Genomic DNA, 23,887 nt, shown 5'->3' with positions numbered 1-23,887 from the left:
ATGTAGCTTAGGCCTTTTCGCCGTAAGGGGTACTGTCACAGACAGCCGTCTAAACGTCCCAGGGGCAACTCCCATGGAAATGGTAGAGTTGGTACTTAGTGCTCGCCATGATTCTGGTCTGCACTCCCCTCAGCATGGCGGCGTGGGTATACTGTTCCCCAAAGCAACCCCTAGAGGACGCAGTTCGAAGATCCCTCGAAAGGGAACTGTCTCAGGTTACGTATGTAACCATAGTTCCCTGAGTAGGGAACGAGACACTGCGTCCTCTAGCTCCCTGCCATGCTTCGGACGCAAGCTTCAGACGAAGAAGATAATGACGTGCTCTCCCGGTGCTTATTTATAGTCGCGCCGGTAGTGACGTCGGAGGCTGTCACCGGCCAACAAGTTGGTGTTTTTTCAATGTATGCTTCAGACACGGGTCACGACGAATTGTTCCCCAAAGCAACCCCTAGAGGACGCAGTGTCTCGTTCCCTACTCAGGGAACTATGGTTACATACGTAACCTGAGACAGTTTCTCAAAGTGTCCAAAAGTTCTCCACAATCAGGGCAAGTGTTACAAAAACTTAAACTCGATATATTCTTTACAAGTCCAAATGAGACACCACAGCAATCACTCACAGCGCCATTTTCTTTCTTTCCTCACTGCTCTGGACATCGGAGCTGTACAAGCTCTTCTTGTAAATGCTGCCTGCTGAAATAATCATGTCCTTTGGAAAGTCTCCTCTGGGTCAGTGGTAAAAATAACTGCTTGACCTCCGGCATTATGTCTCCTCAGAGTTCTTTGAGTAGCTGTCTTGCTCTCTATGTCTAGACCGCCTTCTGAATCAAAATCAGCTTTTGGATTTTAGTACATACAGTATACGGCAGGTTCTGACATCACAGGTAAATCATCAAGAATGTAGCTAATATCTGATCACCCCTGATGTGTTCGTTATATTACTCTGTGTCCTGTCATGAAGTTTCTGGCAAAGGTATGCTTGGTTAGGACAAAAATGTGTATGTATATTAAAGATTTAGTGCTTTTCACATCATTGCTTTTGTTGCAGTTCAGTTATATTCCAGTAATGTCTTAAAACATTCTTGAAACAATGCCTAAATAAATTATAACCACAAAAAAAAAACATTTTTGAAATGTTGTAGGGTTACATACCTGGAAGGTTTTCTTCAAATAAACTCAAAATGTCAGTAATGTGTTTTTACAATGAAAACAAAAACAGCAAAACCAGCTATTAAATTAAGGGTTTCAAAGACATAAAAATACATCCAGTCCAAAGACTGCTTACAAACAGACTTCACCCATTGTTGGCATGGATTTGGCTATTAACAACAACTGTCAAACATTAACTGTAAGTAATGCAAATAATGCTGTAACCAGCACTGCCAACTTAATTTTGTTGCCAGATTTAGTGATCCCCCCCCCCCAAATAACTGCCTAGCAACATATACTGTCCCTATATTTGACACTACATTCCGATATACACCAATAAAAAACAATATACTGATATACCAGCAGCTACTGACAAGATTTACTAAAGACATACAGTAAAAAATTAGTTGATGAAAAAGGTTTTTGTTTTTTTGTAGGAGTGTCTCTTTCAGACACAAAATTTATGCGAGGAGAATATTTAAATGAAACACATAACATAAGTTACTAAGGTTTGCGGTAGCCAATTAAATGGTATTTGCACAATTACATAGGACGATGTGTAAGGCCTTGTTTAGTAAACCTGGCCCTAGATATGGCTGTGTTTGTTGTGATGATAGTTCATTTTGGCTCTTGAGGTGTGTGAGGTTGTTATGAGTCCGACTTAAACAACATTGGCTCAATCAGTGGCATGACTTCAGGAAACCTGTCAGAAAACAGGTATAATTTTTGTAAGCTTGTAATTTTTTTTTTACTTTTAATGAACATTTTATGATTAAAGTTCTGTTTTTTAAAGAAAATGATCATGGTTGAAGCAGAACTGTCCTGTTTTTTTTTGTTTTACACAAAAATGCCCCAAATTCTTGGTGTCTGAGCCAAGCAATGTGAGCCTGACATTCCCAGAGCATGATAGTGTGTTGTAGCCTACTTACCCCATATTTGCACTGACGGGAGGAGGCGCCATACTGGAAACGACACTGCTCATCTGCATCGTACACCTGCCCTGGAGCCACAGTGGGGTACAGGAAGTCTCGTTTCAGAGGCTCATTGTCCAGACATGTTCCCCGACCTGAGCTGTCAAAAAAACAAACCTTCAATAGGATTGGCTTCTCTACAGAGGTTTCAGTTGTGTCCAGCAAGAGAAAAAAATCTTGCAACAAAATCTCACATCAAAGGAATAGGGAAGGCATATTGTTAATGGGAATTAGCAAGTGAGGAATCTGGAAAATACAAAATGCAAAATGAGGGAAGCGTGACTGACAAACAGTGGCCATAAAAATGCTGAGATTTGGAGTTATATGGTACTGAGGTGCTCCTAAGGAATCCTTTGAAGAGCCAGTAAAATGACGAAAGAGGCTGAACGAGCAAAAAAAAAAAAAAAAAAATCAGAAGGTACTGGAGATCACGTGTCCAGTCAAACTTGTGTTTAGTCTGTTTAGTCAGCTAGAAATATGAACGTTCCCAAGAAAGCCTCAAGAAAGGCCCACTGCTCAGTCTGCAGCGAACAAAGTGGAAAAAATAGAGCCAAAGCAGAGGCCAGGCGGTGCGTGTTTTGTTGGACTGTGTTTATTCTGGGTTTAGAAGTGGATCTTGTTTTATTCTCGGCGTCCCCATTACGGATGCCCCCCCCCTGGTGTGCGCAAGCGGCTGAGAGACGTGTCCGCCCCACACCGCTGCTGTCCGCTGGAATACAACAGCCAATTATTATCCTGCTGGCTTTTCCAGCAGCATGCCGCGGAACACGCTTGCTTTCTCTCTGAGGGAATAGTGGGCTCGCTAACAACATAAACAGTAACATTCATACTGCTGGAGAGCAGGCGGCTCTATTCTAGGTTCTGTACTGGCATTTGCATGATTGCTGCAACTGAACGCACAACCTAAAGCATGTTAACCAACCACCCTACCGTGTGCTGCTAACAGCAACATTACCTCTAAAGACACTGACAAGTCAAGACACACTAACCCTCTGATGGTATGCCATTACCAGTGTTGTAAAGTAACGAAGTAATAATACTTACAGCACTTAAGTATTTTTATGAGAATCTGTACTTTATTTGAGTTTTAATATTTCTGTTAACTTTCACTTTTACACCACTGTTTTGTCTTATTAAAATATATACTTTTACTCTGATACATTTCTATTAAAGTGCCCCATTATTCCAATTTTAAGGTTTTTATAATATAGGTTTACAACAGGTTTACATGCATGCAAGGTCAAAAAACCCTTTTGTTTTCTTATAATATACATTTAATTTCACCTCAGTTCTCAATGATTCGTAAACGATTCATTCAAAGTTCTCAGATTCATTTTCCTGTCCTGCGACGAGTTCTTTAAAAAGCAGTTGCATTTGCTGGTCTAAAAAAGAGGTGTTCAGGTGCATTGTTGGTGCGTTGCTATTTGGAGGAACTGAAAATATTTTTTCTGTTATTTAAAGAGCATGTTAATATTATGCACCTATAGGTATACTTTGCTAATTACACACACAGGGATGCACAACAGCACACTAACATTATTCAAATTGAAAAATTACATTCCGCCATGTAAATAGCGAACTCACCATGGCACGAGCCCAACTGGCTTTTAAAGGGGATGGTAGATGAGACTCTGATTGGTTTATTGCACGTTATGCCCAAAAAACACCCATTACTCATTAAGAGAATAGGGAGAACCCTTTTACAACCCGACCGTTTTCCTGTCATTATAGCAAAAGTGGATTCAGACAAACCTGAATGCACCTGCACCATGTGCTTTAGACCATGTGTTTAGATCTTCAAATTAGGGCCCTCAGTCGCTCTAAACCTCTCCTTTCCTGAACATATATGCTCTTATTGGTCAGATGGCCCAGTCCTTTGTGATTGGTCTACCACTTACAGCGCATGCTACAGTGTTTGAGGGCAGGTCAAGTTATTTGGCCCTGTCCCAAATCGCACCCTAAACCCTTGCGGTCTTCCTCTCCACAGTCCACACTTTGGTGACATAATGCTATTTTAACTGTCTGGTTGAAGTCTCCCGTAGAAGTCTGCCATCTGCCACGTAATATTCAAAAATGCATAATAGGGGCATTTTAAAATGCATTTAGAAATCCCACAAGATTCGAGATAAGAATTGTCTCTGTATGTCTTTTATATTTATATCATTTAATATAGTTAATCTAAATCACACTAAGAGTGCCATTTTTTTCTCCAGATATCAGCATGATAACTAATGTAATTTTGATTTTATGCAAGTTTAATAAAGTTAGTATTAATTTACATTTTAGATACCCATTTTTGCTGTATTTCGCCAAAAAAACATAGTTCCAAACTGCACTGTTTTGTGCCGCTGAGCAAGACACAGGACGGTTTTTCCTCATTAAATGAATCAGTTTTTGGGGCAAATGATTCAGTGTCTCATTCTTTAAAATAGTCAAATGGGTAATTTCTCGATGAATCAAACTTTTGAATTAATCGATTTAAATATCAATGACTCGCTAGTTAACAATGACTTGCTGCCACCTACTGGCGGCTTTAATTTCACATTTCAAGTATATGTTAATGTTTTAAATCTTTTCAAATAACAATATTCAACATTTTATGTTCAAAACAAAATATTATTTATGCATTTGTAACAGCTGGTTAAATGCATCCGTGTCCCCACTGAGCTGCATTGAACAGTCTGTGTAAATTAATTTAATTGAATCAGAATGTTTTTTTCACCAAGTGTGTACAAACACACAAGGAATTTGTTGTGTGTGTGTTTTAGGAGCTTTTGGTACAAACATACATTCAAACAAGACATTTAAATAATACAATCCGAATTCCGGAAAAGTTGGGACGTTTTTTAAATTTTAATAAAATGAAAACTAAAAGACTTTCAAATCACATGAGCCAATATTTTATTCACAATAGAACATAGATAACATAGCAAATGTTTAAACTGATAAAGTTTACAATTTTATGCACAAAATGAGCTCATTTCAATTTTGATTTCTGCTACAGGTCTCAAAATAGTTGGGACGGGGCATGTTTACCATGGTGTAGCATCTCCTTTTCTTTTCAAAACAGTTTGAAGACGTCTGGGCATTGAGGCTATGAGTTGTTGGAGTTTTGCTGTTGGAATTTGGTCCCATTCTTGCCTTATATAGATTTCCAGCTGCTGAAGAGTTCGTGGTCATCTTTGACGTATTTTTCGTTTAATGATGCGCCAAATGTTCTCTATAGGTGAAAGATCTGGACTGCAGGCAGGCCAGGTTAGCACCCGGACTCTTCTACGACGAAGCCCTGCAGTATGTGGTTTTGCATTGTCCTGCTGAAATAAACAAGGCCTTCCCTGAAATAGACGTTGTTTGGAGGGAAGCATATGTTGCTCTAAAACCTTTATATACCTTTCAGCATTCACAGAGCCTTCCAAAACATGCAAGCTGCCCATACTGTATGCACTTATGCACCCCCACACCATCAGAGATGCTGGCTTTTGAACTGAACGCTAATAACATGCTGGAAGGTCTCCCTCCTCTTTAGCCCGGAGGACACGGCGTCCGTGATTTCCAACAAGAATGTCAAATTTGGACTCGTCTGACCATAAAACACTATTCCACTTTGAAATAGTCCATTTTAAATGAGCTTTGGCCCACAGGACATGACGGCACTTCTGGACCATGTTCACATATGGCTTCCTTTTTGCATGATAGAGCTTTAGTTGGCATCTGCTGATGGCACGGTGGATTGTGTTTACCGACAGTGGTTTCTGAAAGTATTCCTGGGCCCATTTAGTAATGTCATTGACACAATCATGCCGATGAGTGATGCAGTGTCGTCTGAGAGCCCGAAGACCACGGGCATCCAATAAAGGTCTCCGGCCTAGTCCCTTACTGTGGCAGGGGGGGCGGGGTTTAGCGAAGTCTGCAGCGGGAGAGAGAATCAGGAGACGAGCGGTAAGTGAGTGGTTTGGGCGAAAATTATCATCACCTGTTTCTGGTTCTAGTAATTGGCGTGGAGAGAGTATAAAACGCCAGGAGAGTCGGAAGCAAGCGAGAGAGAGACGGACTGCGGACGCGAAGCCGGAAGCGAAACCGGAAAGAGTAAATCGGAAGTGCTGGAACAACGTGCCAGAATAAGAGTCACCATTTGGTGTTTGCAAAGTTTAATTTATTTTCAGTTTAATAAATACGTCAGCAGTCCTGCCGACCCCTTTGTCCTCTTCCTTGCCCACACGAACTTACTACACTGGTGCCGAAACCCGGGAAGGAAGTAGGACCGCCGCCGCCGCCGCCATGCAAAGCCCGTCCTCCACGCCACTTGCGGACGTTATTGCTTCCCTCGCGGTCCTGCACCGCGAACAACACCAGGCCCTGCTGGACCTGAGGACCGATCAGGAAAGACGATTCCAGGCCATCGTTCAGGCCCCGCAGGAGGACCGCGAGAGGTTCCGGAGCTGGGTTGATCGCGAGGTTCGCGCCGAGGCCGCCGGGCCGCCCACCGCCCCCTTCCATCTGCCACTGCACAAAATGGGGGCCCAGGACGGAATTGTTTGAGAAATCGGCGGAGGCCTGCGGGTGGCCCCGCGAGCAGTGGCCGGTGCGCCTCATTCCCCTGCTCTCCGGCGAGGCCCAGGTGGCGGCCCAACAACTTCCGGTGGCGAACCTCCTGGTCTTCAACGACCTGAAGAGGGCCATCATCCAGCGGGTCAGCCAGTCGCCAGAGAAACATCGCCAGCGCTTCCGGTCCCTGGACTTGGGCGAGGCCGGTCGGCCCTTCGCGATGGCCCAACAGCTCCGGGACTCCTGCCGCAAGTGGCTACTAGCCGAGGGAAGCGACGTGGAGCATGTCGTCGACCTGGTGGTGCTGGAGCAGTTCATCGCTCGGCTTCCCAAGAAGACGGCCGAGTGGGTCCAGTGCCACCGCCCCACGTCGCTGGACTCGGCCATCCATCTGGCGGAGAACCACATGGTGGCGTGCCCAGGGGTCGGCGCACCCCCAGCTACTAATTCTCTCTCTCCTTCTCTCTCTCCCCCCTCTCTCTCTCGCCCTGTCCCACTCCCTAGGTCCCGTCCACCCGGCCCTCCTCGTGTCCCGCCCAGGGGGGCGGGGCTTGTGCCTGCCAGAGGGGACAGTGCTTCCGTTTCTCCACTCTCTCCGCGCCAATTCTCCAATCCACTCCCTGCCACTGGGGCGGCGGGTAGGTCTGGGCTGGCCTGTTGGCGTTGCGGGGACCCGGAGCATGTCGTGGACAGGTGTCCAGTGATGGAGGTGGGGACGATGATCCGGGTCCCGGACGTCCCACAGGTCACCCCCGGTCAGGCTGGCGAGTACCAAATACCTGTGAGTATCAAGGGGGGGTACATATCCGGCCTTGGTGGATTCAGGATGTAACCAAACCTCAATCCATCAAAGCCTGATTCAACCGGGGGCATTGGATACAAGCCGCGTGGTTAAGGTGCGGTGCGTAAATGGGGATGTGGTGGAGTATCCGGTTGTCCCAATTATAATTCAATTCCGGGGACAATAGCATAGTGTGGAGGTGGCGGTTAGTCCCCACCTCCGGCATCCGATAATCTTGGGAACGAATTGGCCCGCATTTACGGTTTTATTGGGGTCGTTATGTGCGGATGCCTCTTGGGGAAATAAGGCGCGGAAGGAGACCGCGCGGGTACAGGTGGGGGAAACTGAGCCAGGACCGCTGGGTTCTGCTTCAGGGGAACCGAACGAAATCGGGAGACTGATTCTCTCGGAGCGTGATGACTTTCCTCTGGAGCAGTCTCAGGATGATACCCTAAAACATGCGTTTCAACAGGTCCGCGCTATCGATGGCCAGTCTCTCCAACCTGCCCTCCCGCTCTCCTATCCATATTTTGCCATTTTAAAAGACCGGTTGTATCGAGTGACCCAAGACGCTCGGACAAAATTGAATACAACCCAATTGTTAATTCCAAAGGGCCGCAGGGAAATGCTTTTCCACGCGGCTCATTCTAATCCTATGGCGGGCCATTTGGGACAGGCAGCAACACTAAATCGCCTCATGGCCCGTTTCTTTTGGCATTCATGACAACGTGCGCAGGTGGTGCGTGTCTTGTCCGGAATGTCAGTTGGTAAACCCACCGGCCGCCCCAAAAGCGCCTTTGCGCCCTCTTCCCTTAATGCAGGTCCCCTTCGAGAGAATTGGTATGGACCTCATCGGGCCATTAGAGCGATCGGCACGAGGTAATCGCTTTGCACTAGTCATAGTTGATTATGCAACACGATATCCTGAAGCGGTGGCCCTCCGCAACATTTCCGCTAAAAGTGTTGCGGATGCCCTGTTTCGTCTTATCTCCCGGGTGGGGATTCCAAAAGAAATCCTCACCGATCAGGGCACGGCATTTATGTCACTTACGCTACGCGAACTGTACGGATTATTGGGCATTAAATCGATTCGAACTAGCGTCTATCACCCACAAACAGACGGCCTGGTCGAACGATTTAATCGCACGCTTAAATCCATGATCCGTAAGTTCGTTCACGAAGACGCCAAAAATTGGGATAGGTGGCTAGAGCCCTTGTTATTCGCTGTGCGAGAGGTCCCGCAAGCCTCCACGGGGTTTTCCCCCTTCGAGCTTCTCTATGGACGCCAGCCCCGGGGGGTGCTCGATGTACTGAGAGAAACGTGGGAGGAGGGACCATCTCAGGGCAAAAACGAAATTCAGTATGTGCTGGACTTGAGAACAAAACTCCACACATTGGGGCGGCTATCAATGGAGAATTTGTTACAAGCCCAGGACCGCCAGAGCCAGCTGTATAACAGGGGAACTAGGTTACGCAAATTTGCACCGGGAGAGAAAGTACTTGTATTACTCCCAACGTCGAGCTCCAAATTAATGGCTAAGTGGCAGGGACCGTTCGAGGTCGCACGACAGGTCGGAGATCTCGATTATGAGGTAATACGGTCCGATAGGAATAGGTCCCGTCAGATCTACCACCTCAATCTCCTTAAAAAATGGAATGAGGCGGAATCAGTGATGTTGGCAACGGTGATTGGCGGAGAGGATGATCTCGGGCCAGAGGCGAATATCAAACCACAATCCCTCGCCCTGGCTCCAGGTGGAGATCACCTCTCGCCGTCCCAACTCACTGATTTAACGAAATTGCAGGCAGAGTTTGCCGACGTCTTCTCGCCCCTACCGGGCCGTACTAACCTGATTCAGCACCATATCGAGACCGAGCCGGGCGTGGTAGTTCGCAGCCGGCTGTATCATTTACCTGACCACAAGAAAAAAGTAGTTCAGGCTGAATTAGGCGCTATGCTTGACATGGAGGTAATAGAAGAATCTAATAGCAACTGGGCGAGCCCGATAGTTTTAGTTCCGAAAACGGACGGCTCAGTCCGTTTCTGTGTAGATTACCGCAAGGTGAATGCTGTGTCGAAATTCGACGCGTATTCCAATGCCGCGGGTTGACGAGTTGCTTGATCGGCTAGGCACGGCTCGCTTTTATTCGACATTGGACTTAACAAAGGGCTATTGGCAGATCCCCTTGTCTCCATTGTCCAGAGAAAAGACAGCTTTCACAACGCCGTTTGGATTACACCAATTTCCTTACTTCCGGGTGGAAGTAAGGTATCTGGGCTTCCACTTGGGGCATGGGCAGGTGCGTCCCCAAATTGATAAGACAGCCGCTATTGCGACCTGCCCACGTCCCAAGACCAAAAAGGAGGTGAGGCAGTTCTTGGGGCTGGCAGGATATTATAGACGGTTTATTCCTAATTATTCGGACCTCACCAGCCCTTTGACTGACCTCACTAAAAAGGAGGTGCCGGATACGGTCCAGTGGACGGAGCCGTGTCAGCAGGCCTTTACTCAGGTCAAGGCTGCCCTGTGTGGCGGGCCGTTGTTACACTCTCCTGATTTTTCTCTCCCTTTTCTGCTGCAGACAGACGCGTCGGACAGGGGGCTGGGGGCAGTCCTGTCCCAGGAGATAGAGGGAGAGGAACGGCCGGTGCTGTACATTAGCCGGAAGCTCTCGAAGAGAGAGGCTAAGTACAGCACCATCGAAAAAGAGTGCCTTGCCATCAGATGGGCCGTCCTCACCCTCCGCTATTATCTCCTGGGACGGGAGTTCACCCTCTGTTCGGACCACGCTCCGCTGCAGTGGCTCCACCGCATGAAGGCCCACCGCATGATCCACACAATTATATTCCTTCTTAGAGAAAAATGGTATATGTGAGGATTTCAAGTCAGGATTTAGACCGTATCATAGTACTGAGACTGCTCTCCTTAGAGTTACAAATGATCTGCTCTTATCATCTGATCGTGGGTGTATCTCTCTATTAGTTTTATTGGATCTTAGTGCTGCGTTTGACACAATTGACCACAACATTCTTTTGCATAGACTTGAACACTTTGTTGGCATCAGTGGAAGTGCATTAGCATGGTTTAAATCGTACTTATATGCAGGGTTCTAAATTAACTTTTTTGATCACCAGCCAATGTGGCTGGTAACTTTCTAAAGATACCAGCCAATCAGAATTTCCACTAGCCATTTTTTTTTTCAGTAAAAATAACAAATTATGAGTGCCACTGAATGCATTTGATCATTTTATTAACATTGTTGGCATGAAAAACACATATAAAGTACAATGCATACAAAAAAATATAAACTGAATCAAATTTAAAATTATTAGTTCCCACCACGAAATTGTTTTGTTTTTTCTTTCCCGTAACTTACATGCGGCAATCCTGACAAAGCATTACGACATTCTTGTGATCAAACACAAGCCATTCATGACCCGTCAGCCATTTGGCATTAAATTTTCTTTTCTTTGTTTCTCTGTCCGTAATACAGAGCCCCGCACGTCACCTGTAGGAGAAAAAAATCAATCCGTCCCCTCAGTTTATAAACCGTACTCACGAATTCATAAACTGTTCCCTCGGATTAACAAACCGTACCCACAAATTCCCAATCCGTGCGCTCAGATTTTGTAAACCGTACCCTCAGTTTTTGAATCCGTACTCACGAATTCATAATCCGTGCACACGCTTTCGCAATCCGTTCCCACGGATTTGTAAACTGACACGCATTTGTGGCTCTGCCCCCACCGGAAGATTCATGTCTGTTTATTAAACATTATTTTTCATAGTATCCAACGAGACCACGATCAGCATTCACAAAATAGTCTTCTTTTTAGCGTTTATTTTACATTAATCACCAATAGGATAACACACAGCCACCTGTGTTTTATGGCCAAAAAAATAAACGCTAAAAAGAAGAAGAAAATAAGGGTAAAAAGCAATACAAAACAAATAATATGCCGGTTATGTTTTCATTCCTTTTCTCTCTAACTGAATGCAATGTTATTTTTGGCCTAATTATATAATAATAACATTAACAGTGAAGCATGCATCTAGCTCCGGCAGGTGGGGTGGGGTGGATGGAGCTTAGTATAATAAAATCACAAAAATAAGTCTTCATGTTAAGAAAGAATTGTACACAAGCATTTCCAAAACTATCAAAGGTTATTTAGAAATAAAGCAATTCATGAATTATTTTATGACAAACATTTTTACTGTCTTGTAATCATTTATTTAGCCTACAAATTAAAATTATAAAAATAACTTTCTTTTTATTTTTATCATTATTATATATTATTATACAGGTTATGCATAAGAATCTTTTATCCAAAACAACTTACAAAAGAGGAAAAATAATTACTCCAGAGTCAGTCACAATGGCAGGTTTATTGTACAATAATAATCAAGTGCTATTATAAGATTATCACAAATTTAACAAGATTTTGATGCACATCTTTCTTATTAAATCTTTGTATTCCACCTCGTACTACACTTGATAGAGAATCACTTAAGACACTTTGCTGTAGACCCATTCCACATAATAATATTCATTAAAACTGTATGTTAACACGTAGGAGCTTGCTGCATGAATCTGTGAATACGGTTTACAAATCCATGGGAACGGATTGCGAAAGTGTGCGCGCAGGTTATGAATTCGTGGGTACAGATTAAAAAACCGAGGGTGCGGTTTACAAAATCTGAGCGCACGGATTGGAAATTCGTGGGCACGGTTTGTTAAACCGAAGGAACTGTTTATGAATTCGTGAATACGGTTTATAAACTGAGGGGACGGATTGCAAAACCGTCGCCACGGATTGATTGTTTTTTCTCCTACAGATGACGTGCGGGGCTCCGTAATATCCTCATCCCCTGCCTCGTTCCTCTTAATTTTCGCCCCCAGAAATCTGTCCCAACCACCGCCGCATTTAGTTTAATCTTAATCTTTTTCTTTAATAGCTAACTCCCTCCTCTTTCAGTCTATGTTCCCTGCTCTGGCTCCATTCGTTCTTCTTCCTTGTGTTTTCTGATAGACGCTCTATTCGTTTCCATGTTTTTTCGCGCTGGTTTAACTGCAAACTGCGTGCAGCCAATGGGCATATGAAACGTCATCACGTAGCATTACAGCACAGTGTTCATGGGAAATGTAGGAAGTGCTGCCAGGGGGATAAATGACCGAGAACAGAGCCTCATGCCATGGATCACCAGCCAAACTGGCTAGTAAGTTTTAATTAACACCCGCCAAAATTAATTTTAACCCGCATTTGGCGGGTTGGCGGGTGTTAATTTAGAACCCTGCTTATATAACCGCCATCAGTTCGTAGCAGTGAATGAAGATGTATCCTATCTATCACAAGTGCAGTATGGAGTACCTCAAGGCTCAGTACTAGGGCCGCTACTCTTCACGCTTTATATGTTACCCTTGGGAGATATCATCAGGAAACATGGTGTTAGCTTTCACTGTTATGCTGATGATACTCAGCTCTATATTTCTTCGCAGCCCGGTGAAACACACCAATTTGAAAAACTAATGGATAGCATAGTCGATATAAAAAACTGGATGACGAGTAAGTTCTTACTGCTTAATTCTGAAAAAACAGAGGTGTTAATTATAGGACCTAAAAACTCTGCTTGTAATAACCTAGAACACTGTCTAAGACTTGATGGTTGCTCTGTCAATTCTTCGTCATCAGTTAGGAACCTAGGTGTGCTATTTGATCGCAATCTTTCCTTAGAAAGCCACGTTTCTAGCATTTGTAAAACTGCATTTTTCCATCTCAAAAATATATCTAAATTACGGCCTATGCTCTCAATGTCAAATGCAGAAATGTTAATCCATGCATTTATGACCTCAAGGATAGACTATTGTAATGCTTTATTGGGTGGTTGTTCTGCACGCTTAGTAAACAAACTACAGCTAGTCCAAAATGCAGCAGCAAGAGTTCTTACTAGAACCAGGAAGTATGACCATATTAGCCCGGTCCTGTCAACACTGCACTGGCTCCCTATCAAGCATCGCATAGATTTTAAAATATTGCTTATTACTTATAAAGCCCTGAATGGTTTAGCACCTCAGTATTTGAATGAGCTCCTTTTACATTATAATCCTCTACGTCCGCTACGTTCTCAAAACTCAGGCAATTTGATAATACCTAGAATATCAAAATCAACTGCAGGCGGCAGATCCTTTTCCTATTTGGCGCCCAAACTCTGGAATAACCTACCTAACATTGTTCGGGAGGCAGACACACTCTTGCAGTTTAAATCTAGATTAAAGACCCATCTCTTTAACCTGGCATACACATAACATACTAATATGCTTTTATTATCCAAATCCGTTAAAGGATTTTTAGGCTGCATTAATTAGGTAAACCGGAACCGGAAACACTTCCCATAACACCCTATGTACTTGCTACATCATTAGAAGAATGGCATCTACGCTAATATTTGTCTGTTTCTCTCTTGTTCCGAGGTCACCGTGGCCACCAGATCCAGTCTGTGTCCAGATCAGAGGGTCACTGCAGTCACCCGGATCCAGTACGTATCCAGACCAGATGCTGGATCAGCACCTAGAAAGGACCTCTACATCCCTGAAAGACAGTGGAGACCAGGACAACTAGAGCCCCAGATACAGATACCTTGTCTCAGAGGAGCACCAGGACAAGACCACAGGAAACAGATGATTCTTCTGCACAATCTGACTTTGCTGCAGCCTGGAATTGAACTACTGGTTTCGTCTGGTCAGAGGAGAACTGGCCCCCCAACTGAGCCTGGTTTCTCCCAAGGTTTTTTTCTCCATTCTGTCACCAATGGAGTTTCGGTTCCTTGCCGCTGTCGCCTCTGGCTTGCTTAGTTGGGGACACTTCATCTACAGCGATATCGTTGACTTGATTGCAAGTAAATGCACAGACACTATTTAACTGAACAGAGATGACAAAACTGAATCCAATGATGAACTGCCTTTTACTATCATTTTTGCATTATTGACACTGTTTTCCTAATGAATGTTGTTCAGTTGCTTTGACGCAATGTATTTTGTTCAAAGCGCTATATAAATAAAGGTGACATTGACATTGACATTGAAGGATACCAACGCGCGGATTACTCGTTGGTATCTAGCTCTTCAGCCTTTTAAGTTCAAGATGATCCACAGGCCGGGTGTTCAGATGGCGGTGGCCGACTTCCTCTCCAGAAATGGGGGGGGGGGGGGGGCTGCAGGCCGGATGGCTCCCCGGCCTGAGTCGGGCGGTGGGGGTATGTGGCAGGGGGGGCGTGGTTTAGCAAAGTCTGCAGCGGGAGAGAGAATCAGGAGACGAGCAGTAAGTGAGTGGTTTGGGCGAAAATTATCATCACCTGTTTCTGGTTCTAGTAATTGGCGTGGAGAGAGTATAAAACGCCAGGAGAGTCGGAAGCAAGCGAGAGAGAGACGGACTGCGGAAGCGAAACCGGAAAGAGTAAATCGGAAGTGCTGGAACAACGTGCCAGAATAAGAGTCACCATTTGGTGTTTGCAAAGTTTAATTTATTTTCAGTTTAATAAATACGTCAGCAGTCCTGCCGACCCCTTTGTCCTCTTCCTTGCCCACACGAACTTACTACACTTACGCACAGAGATTTCTCCAGTTTCTCTGAATCTTTTGATGATGTTATGCACTGTAGATGATGAGATTTGCAAAGCCTTTGCAATTTGACATTGAGGAACATTGTTTTAAAAGTTTTCCACAATTTTTTTACGCAGTCTTTCACAGATTGGAGAGCATCTGCCCATCTTTACTTCTGAGAGACTCTGCTTCTCTAAGACAAAGCTTTTATAGATAATCATGTTACAGACCTGATATCAATTAACTTAATTAATCACTAGATGTTCTCCCAGCTGAATCTTTTCAAAACTGCTTGCTTTTTTAGCCATTTGTTGCCCCCGTGCCAACTTTTTTGAGACCTGTAGCAGGCATAAAATTTTATATGAGCTAATTAAGTGGATAAAAGTGTAACATTTCTCAGTTTAAACATTTGCTACGTTATCTATGTTCTATTGTGAATAAAATATTGGCTCATGTGATTTGAAATTCCTTTAGTTTTCATTTTATTAAAATTTAAAAAACGTCCCAACTTTTACGGAATTCGGGTTGTAAAACAGAACATTTAAATTATTAAGACTAAGGAAAGAAATTATAAATAAAATAATAATAATGTGGTATACATCTGGAACAGAATATTTTTGTGCATTATTTACTGTATATACAGCTGGACAAATAAAAATATGTATATTTATTTACATAATACTTGAGAGAGAGGCATTAATTAGATATTAAGAAATTAATTACAGAAGACAGGTGGTCATTTCTGTGTTAGCTGTTCAAGCTGGAGATGGCATGAGGGGAATATTGTTCAATACTTAATTAAGTTTAATATTTAAAAAATACTATACATACTTAAGTACAATAAATATCACACTCTTTAAAACTTTTGCTCAAGTTAAAATTCTAAACGGTGACATTAGCTTCTAGCAAAGTAATTTTCTGGTAAGATTTCTATACTTTTACTTAAGTGTGGCTTTCAAGTGCTTTATCCACCACTGGCCATTACATTTTCAGACACTTTCTACAAGGTGTCTTACTCACATATTTATTGGTCTGAAGATGGAAAAATGGGAAGGTGTGACTTTAAATCTTAAATTACATCCATTTGTTTTCATAAATTGGAGGACGGAGCTGGGGCTTTAACTCATTAAAATCATAAAGTTTTTAAATTTGTGTGAATTTTAGCCACAAAACTAAAATCCCAACATCATAATTTGCATCATAAATATAAATAAACATAAATTAATTATATAATATTTTGTATACTATATATATATATATATATATATATATATATATATATATATATATATATATATATATATATATTTACAGTACAGACCAAAAGTTTGGACACACCTTCTCATTCAAAGAGTTTTCTTTATTTTCATGACTATGAAAATTGTAGAGTCACACTGAAGGCATCAAGGGCTATTTGACCAAGAAGGAGAGTGATGGGGTGCTGCGCCAGATGACCTGGCCTCCACAGTCACCGGACCTGAACCCAATCGAGATGGTTTAGGGGTGAGCTGGACCGCAGACAGAAGGCAAAAGGTCCAACAAGTGCTAAGCATCTCTCGGGGAACTCCTTCAAGACTGTTGGAAGACCATTTCAGGTGACTACCTCTTGAAGCTCATCAAGAGAATGCCAAGAGTGTGCAAAGCAGTAATCAAAGCAAAAGGTGGCTACTTTGAAGAACCTAGAATATGACATATTTTCAGTTGTTTCACACTTTTTTGTTATGTATATAATTCCACATGTGTTAATTCATAGTTTTGATGCCTTCAGTGTGAATCTACAATTTTCATAGTCATGAAAATAAAGTGAAAATATGAATATATGAAAATATAAATATATATCATTGCAAACTATGTACCATGTATATATATAACACTGACCTGAGGGGAAAAATAATCAACCTTGAATAACAGTCACTATAGGAAACAGGTTGACAATCAGCCCATACCCATAATATGATAAATTAGCATAATGTGGGCGATAAATTGACAAAAGGGTATTCAAAAATATATTTAGATGTTAAAAAAAAACATCTTTTGGATCTGGTTTCTGTAATGCATTCAAGAGGAAGCATTAGGTGAAACAGGGATCTCTGGCATCCTTCCACAATATTGGAAATCTAATCTAATTACAAACTAAACCAAATACATCAGAAAGGAAAGAAACACATAAGCTCTAGTCTGGGGGGTTACCAATGTTGTATTTGGTTTCGTCCATTTAGTTTTCTATTTTTCCTCATGTATTTTGATAGAATAATCCCCCCTTGCCGAGGAGAAAGATAAGTCTGAATATGTGCCCTTGTATTGGAATACACAAACAAAGACTGATTATTTCTTTAAGGAAAGACAAAAATGGTCACTTTAAAAAGGACATGTTTATTTGACTTGTCAACAAAACTTTCTTGGGTAAACTCATTACAGTGAGAGAGGAAACTTAGTGAGTAACTATTTACAATTTTTCAGCATAAAAACAAATAGCTGAATAGGAAATTACAAAAAAAAATCACAGTTTGTCCAAGGTCTAACCTGGTGTCCGATAGATATTATTATAGAACATTATGGTCTGGTTTTCAAATCTAATTAGACAAGCAGTGTTCGAAGAGGGCTGGTATTTAGTACAAAACACAGAGAAGCTTCACAGTTTGTATCTGCAATGACACGCAACGGTTGATGCTGCTTTGATTCATTTGGAATTACTTTCCAAAAAATAGTAAAAATAGACAAATAACCATCCATCTTATGTCTAAAATTTAAGTTAAACAATATTAACTTGTCCGAAAACAAGGTGGCCGATGGTTGACATAATAACAAAATAATGTTGTTTTGGAATACATACACAAAAACTGCAGAAATCTAATTAAAGTTTTAATTGACTCTGTTTTTACTAAATATTTTTCACTAATGTTTGAGAAATGTTTATCACTGTCATGAGTCAGGTTGTCTCTTCTCTCTCACGCATACTCGCGCACACACACATACTGTGGTATGGCCGGCCACTTTGCTTCCGCCTGCGGTTTAAAAGCCAAGGCTCGCCAGTAGACGGAGGAGTACTGGTGAGCGCTTCTGTCATCTCCTCATCGTCAAGGTCTCGAACCACAGTTTCTGCTACTCTTCGTTGGGCTGGTCACTCTGTTACTGGACTCGCGCTTATTGACTCCGGGGCAGAGGGCAATTTTATAGATGAGAGGTGGGCTAGTGAACACAAGATCCCTCTGATCGATCTCACTGATGTAACATCTGTCTTTGCCCTGGATGGTAGAGAGCTCACCTCAGTTCGTCGTGTCACCAGTCCGTTTAGTTTGACGGTATCCGGTAATCGTCAGGAGACTGTTTCTTTTTATGTTTTTCAATCTCCCTTCACCCCCATAGTTTTAGGACATCCCTGGCTTATTCTTCATAATCCACAGATAGATTGGGTTAAGGGGTCTATTCATTCATGGAAATTATCTTGTCATTCTAATTGTTTGGTTTCTGCTGTTACTCCCGTGTCTTCTATTTCTGTTTTTCAGGAGGAACCTGATGATTTGTCTGGGGTCCCGGAGGAGTACCACGATCTGCGGGCGGTTTCTCTACTGCCTCACCGTCCATACCATTGCGCGATCGATCTCCTTCCCGGCACCACGCCCCCGTGCGGTAGACTGTACTCTCTTGCGCCGCCCGAACGAGAGGCTCTGGAGAAATATCTAACGGAGTCTCTTGATGCGGGAATCATTGTTCCCTCTTCGTCTCCCGCCGGCGCAGGGTTCTTCTTTGTCAAAAAGAAGGATGGGTCTTTGCGTCCTTGTATCGATTATCGAGGGCTGAACGACATAACGGTCAAGAATCGTTATCCCTTGCCCCTTATGTCGTCGGCTTTCGAGATCATACAGGGCGCAAAGATCTTTACTAAGTTAGATCTGTGCAACGCCTACCATTTAGTGCGCATCAAAGAGGGGGACGAGTGGAAGACCGCGTTCAACACCCCTGTCGGTCACTTTGAATATCGGGTCCTTCCGTTCGGGTTGGTCAACGCCCCCTCTGTGTTTCAAGCGTTAGTGAACGATGTCTTGAGAGACATGATAAATGTTTTCGTGTTTGTGTACCTGGATGACATTTTAATTTTCTCTCCATCTCTCCAGGTACATGTTCAACACGTTCGTCGTGTCTTACAGCGTCTTTTAGAGAATCGCCTTTATGTTAAGGCTGAGAAGTGCGTCTTTCATGCGCAGTCGGTTACGTTTCTCGGTTCGGTCGTGTCTGCGGAGGGGATTAGTATGGACCCTGATAAGGTCTGGGCAGTTCTCGATTGGGCGGTTCCTGAGTCTCGACTCGCGCTCCAGAGGTTTCTGGGATTTGCAAATTTTACCGGCGCTTTATTCATAATTTTAGTCAGGTTGCCGCTCCTCTTACTGCTCTCACCTCGTCCAAGATTCGAATTGCTTGGTCAGAGGCTGCTCAGGATGCGTTTGATCACCTTAAGAGGCTTATTACCTCCGCACCCATCCTGATCACTCCTGATCCTGAACGTCAATTTATTGTTGAGGTCGACGCCTCCGACATTGGGATAGGAGCTGTCTTGTCGCAACGCTCTTCCCAGGATGACAAGGTTCATCCGTGCGCTTTTTACTCCCACCGTCTGTCGCCCGCGGAGCGCAACTACGACGTTGGTAACCGGGAGCTCTTTGCGATCCGTCTGGCGCTCGGTGAATGGCGACACTGGCTAGAGGGAGCGAGTGTTCCATTCATCGTCTGGACGGATCATCGCAATCTGGAGTACATTCGCTCTGCAAGACGTTTGAACTCTCCGCTTTGATTTTCTATTTCATTTAGACCCGGCTCCAAGAATCTCAAACCTGACGCTCTTTCTCGGCAGTTCGACTCCTCAGAGGGCTCCTCGACCAATGAGGTGATTTTGCCTCGGCACTGTGTGGTCGGGACAGCTGTCTGGGGAGTGGAACAAGCGGTAAAGCGTGCACTTTCGCACATCTCGAGACCACCCCGCGCTCAGGAGGGGTCACTCTTCTAAATTAGTCGCCCACCCCGGGGTTAGAGGTACGCTTGCTGCTATTCGTCGGAGGTTTTGGTGGCCCACCCGTGAGCGCGATATTCGTCGGTTTGTTGCGGCTTGTCCCATTTGCGCCCAATCAGATTCTTGGTCGCATGTTGCGTAGTCTCACCGCTCAGAATTCCGCGTCTTGGTGCGAGCAATTGCCCTGGGCTGAATATGCCCATAATTCTCTTCCTTCGTCTGCCACTGGGTTATCCCCGTTTGAGAGTTGTCTCGCTTACCAGCCGCCTGTTTTTTCAGCACAAGAGTCGCTGGTTTCAGTTCCGTCCGTCGAGGCTTTCATTCAGAGGTGCAAGCGTACCTGGAGGAGGGTGAGAGCTGCTTTATGTCAGACCAGGGAGCGTACTCGTAGGGCCGCTAATCGTCGCAGAATTAGATCTCCCAGATATATTTGCGGTCAGAGGGTGTGGTTGTCCACCCGCAATCTCCCTATTCAGGAGACGTCTCGCAAGCTCATGCCTCGTTTCGTCGGACCTTTTTCTATCGTTAAGGTCATCAGTCCAGTCGCGGTTAAACTAAGATTTACCGGTCAGTTGCGTCGTGTTCACCCGGTCTTTCATGTGTCCTGTATTAAGCCCGTTATTCGTGCTCCCGCTCGTCCCGTCCTTCCCCCTCCTCCTATTGATGAGGGGGACTCTATTTACAGAGTCCGCAAGCTCCTCGATGTTCGCCCTTGGGGGCGTGGCCACCAGTTTCTGGTGGATTGGGAGGGGTACGGTCCGGAGGAGAGGCGGTGGATTCCAGCCTGGGACGTCCTGGACCGCTCGCTGATTGATGACTTTTATCGGTCCCGCCAGGCCCCTTCTTCGAGCGTCTAGTGACGCTCGTTGAGGGAGGGGTACTGTCATGAGTCAGGTTGTCTCTTCTCTCTCTTCTAGTCTCTGTTTCCTGCTGTAGCGATGAGTGAGTGAACCTGCGGTGCTCACCTGACTGAGTTCAACTCCTGTGCTGCTACTGCCTGCTTCAAGGAAGCCCTGCTTTGTTAATCCTCAGACAGGAGTCTGCTCATAATTCCAAGATCCAGTTCTGTGTGCTTATACGACAGACTGCCTTTGTTAAGATTATTCCATTAAAGACTGTTTATTTTTCATCTCTGCTTTTGGATCCTTCATTTATCAATGTGACAATCACCCACTATGTTTACGATTATTATAGATTTTGAAACTGACACAATTAATTGTAAATTGTCAAAAAGCACATTTAATAGCCAATGTTGATCTCAAAGTTATCATATATATCTGCCCATTAATTATCCTGTCCGAAATGTTTCACAGTAATAAAGACAGCAGTAAACAGCAGGTACTTTTTCCAAAAGCCACTTTCTTTGCTGAAAGTTTCTACTGTATGTATAAACAAGCACACTCAAAATCTAAACAGCAGTTTCTGGCGAGGAAATATACATCCACACATTGAGAATTTGCTAGATGGGGATGTTGCGGTAATAGACTAGCATTATCATAGCAGAGCTGTTTCACTGCCAAAGATTACATCAACCTGAGATTCCAGTGAAGGTCCATTACTGATGAATTGCTCGGCGCTAAGCAAATCCAAAAAAGGAAGGTTAGTATTCAAGGTCAATCCGAAATCACAGATGACACCTTGTGATTATACACACAAACGGAGTTCATCCCAAACCAACAGAGCAGCGTTTCTTTGTGTTTGTGTGGGAAGTTGGCACACGATGATAAAGCTTCTGATGCCAGCAATGGTTGTGATGTTAATCTTCTTCCATGAGGTCATTCACCAGGAAAACTTTTTGACAACCATAGCAACTGCTATTATTTTCTTTCGTTTTACGTTAGGCTAACAATTCACAGACCAGCATATGACTGCCTACAGACCAACTTCCACACTCTCATCTAGTCATGCATGGACTCTTTTTCAAATCCAGCACATATGTGCAGTCATAAAAAAATTAAGTCAACTGTTAAGTGGAATTATGCATAGGTAGTAAAATAAGGAGTAACCCATTAAAGTAATCCACTAACTGCAACACTCCAAAAGTTAGTTAAAATGTTCCATTTGGCAATTTAGATTTCAGAAGGGTGCTCACAAACGCCCCTTTCTCAAAGTGCTAAGGGCCTCATTTGGGATGAGGCCAATGTGCCTGGAGTGCTGCTACACATCTTTGAGTCATGGTGTACGGGTTTTTATAAATCAATTCAGAAGAAAAGTCATATTTACAATGTACAGTACCTGGACACTACAATGAGCACTTTTGAGGAAAAATTAGCCACTATATCTGCCATTATTGCGATAATCATTGGATCTTTGAAAGATATTACGTTTTTTATTGGCGATACTAATGCACAGTTATAACCATAGGTTGAGTTTCACATTTTTGCCTGGGGGGTGGGGGGCATCTACCAGCAAACCACAAGCTCTGATTTTTATTTATCTATTTTATTTTTTACATACCTTGTATACCATGTTTTCACCATTTCAATTATTTATAGCCTATATAATTTCTTCTTCATTTACAATAAACAGTGTCTGGTAGGCTATGCAAAGAAAAAACCCAGATGAATATAAATTTTGTTTTATTAAGCAAATCACTGAAGACTGAAGCGCGAACAGAACGAGAAGGGAGTCCACTCAAGCGATACTTTGAGATTTGCAACTCGCGAGATTACAGAGCTTCTTTTTAAAAACATTAATAAAAAATGATTTAGCCTTAACTTACTCATGAAAATAATAAGATAATACAATAAAATTTGAAAAAGTGAAAATATTTGTTTTCGGCAAAATCAATTGGCTCTTGTCTGTCAAGCCCCTGGAATCTTTCTATTTTTTTTTTCCTCTCCATGTGCCTGCCCTGACCTAGTTTTCCCATGTTAATCGTTTCATTTGATTCCAGGTGTGTCTCATTGCTCCCTAATTAAGTTGTGCACTTAAGTTCGAGGCTGTTCAGTCTGTGTTTGTCGGGTCTACTATGTGGTATTTGTGTGTCATTCCTTGTTCCTAGTTCCTGAGTTGGATTTACCCCTATGTCTTGGATATAATAAAGACTATTTTGTATATTCCACAGCTCTGTGTTCTTTACTAGGGCCATACCAGACTGTTCCTGGTCCTCGCTGCTCTAACCAGCTACTCGGACGACACGCTCTGTGTGTTCTACGATGCTAGTTTAAACATCTTGTGCAGAGCACTGTCATATGAACATGGTCCAGTCCCCGAGTTTAGCCCAGAGAGGGCCCCAGTCCCCAAGTTTAGCCCAAAGAGGGCTCCAGTCCCTGAGTTTAGCCCCCCAAAAGTTCCTGTTCCCATGTCTAGCCCGGAAAAATTACTGTTCCCATGTCTAGCCCAGAGACAGTTCCTGTTCCCATATCTAGCCCTGGGAAGGCTCTTGTTCCTACTTCCAGCCCTGAGAGGGCTCCTGGTCCAAAGTTAAGCCGGGTAGCTCACAAATGCACCCCCACCCACCCGCTCCTGCCTCCTCCACCGCTGTTATTTGGCAGCCCCTCTACTCGCCTTCAGCCCACCATCAGCACGGAGCGAGCTCCACAGGACTGCCATCCTCCAGCATCGCAATGACTGGAGTATCCCTTGACTCCGCCCTGGACTCAGTCTCGCCTCATGGACCTGTCAGCTCCACCATGGCTCCTAGCTCCCTCCTCTCCACCATGGCCTGGCAGTCCCTCATCCCTCCAGCTCCACCTTGGTCTGTCATCTACTATTCTGCGCCTCGGGACTCCACTCCTCCGGCTACACCTTGGCCCTTCGTCTTTTCATCCCTCCTCTGTAACGGCTTTTGGATCTGCTCACTTTTGGATCGACACCTTTTTTGTAAGTCATCGCT

The 23,887-nt window shown here is 43.8% G+C and overlaps 1 protein-coding gene across 1 annotated transcript in view; it reads right to left on the bottom strand.

The window, feature by feature from the left end:
* Positions 1–23,887, bottom strand: part of LOC132132514 (A disintegrin and metalloproteinase with thrombospondin motifs 6-like) — a 166,123-nt gene that overhangs the window by 98,791 nt on the left and 43,445 nt on the right. The window contains exon 12 of the mRNA XM_059544915.1: positions 2,078–2,219. Within this exon, the coding sequence (XP_059400898.1) occupies positions 2,078–2,219 (142 nt within the window). The remainder of the gene's footprint in view (positions 1–2,077; positions 2,220–23,887) is intronic.

Source organism: Carassius carassius, chromosome 49 (genome assembly GCF_963082965.1).
Source record: "Carassius carassius chromosome 49, fCarCar2.1, whole genome shotgun sequence".
Taxonomy (NCBI): Eukaryota; Metazoa; Chordata; class Actinopteri; order Cypriniformes; family Cyprinidae; genus Carassius; species Carassius carassius.
This window is presented reverse-complemented; position numbering and strand designations above follow the sequence as displayed.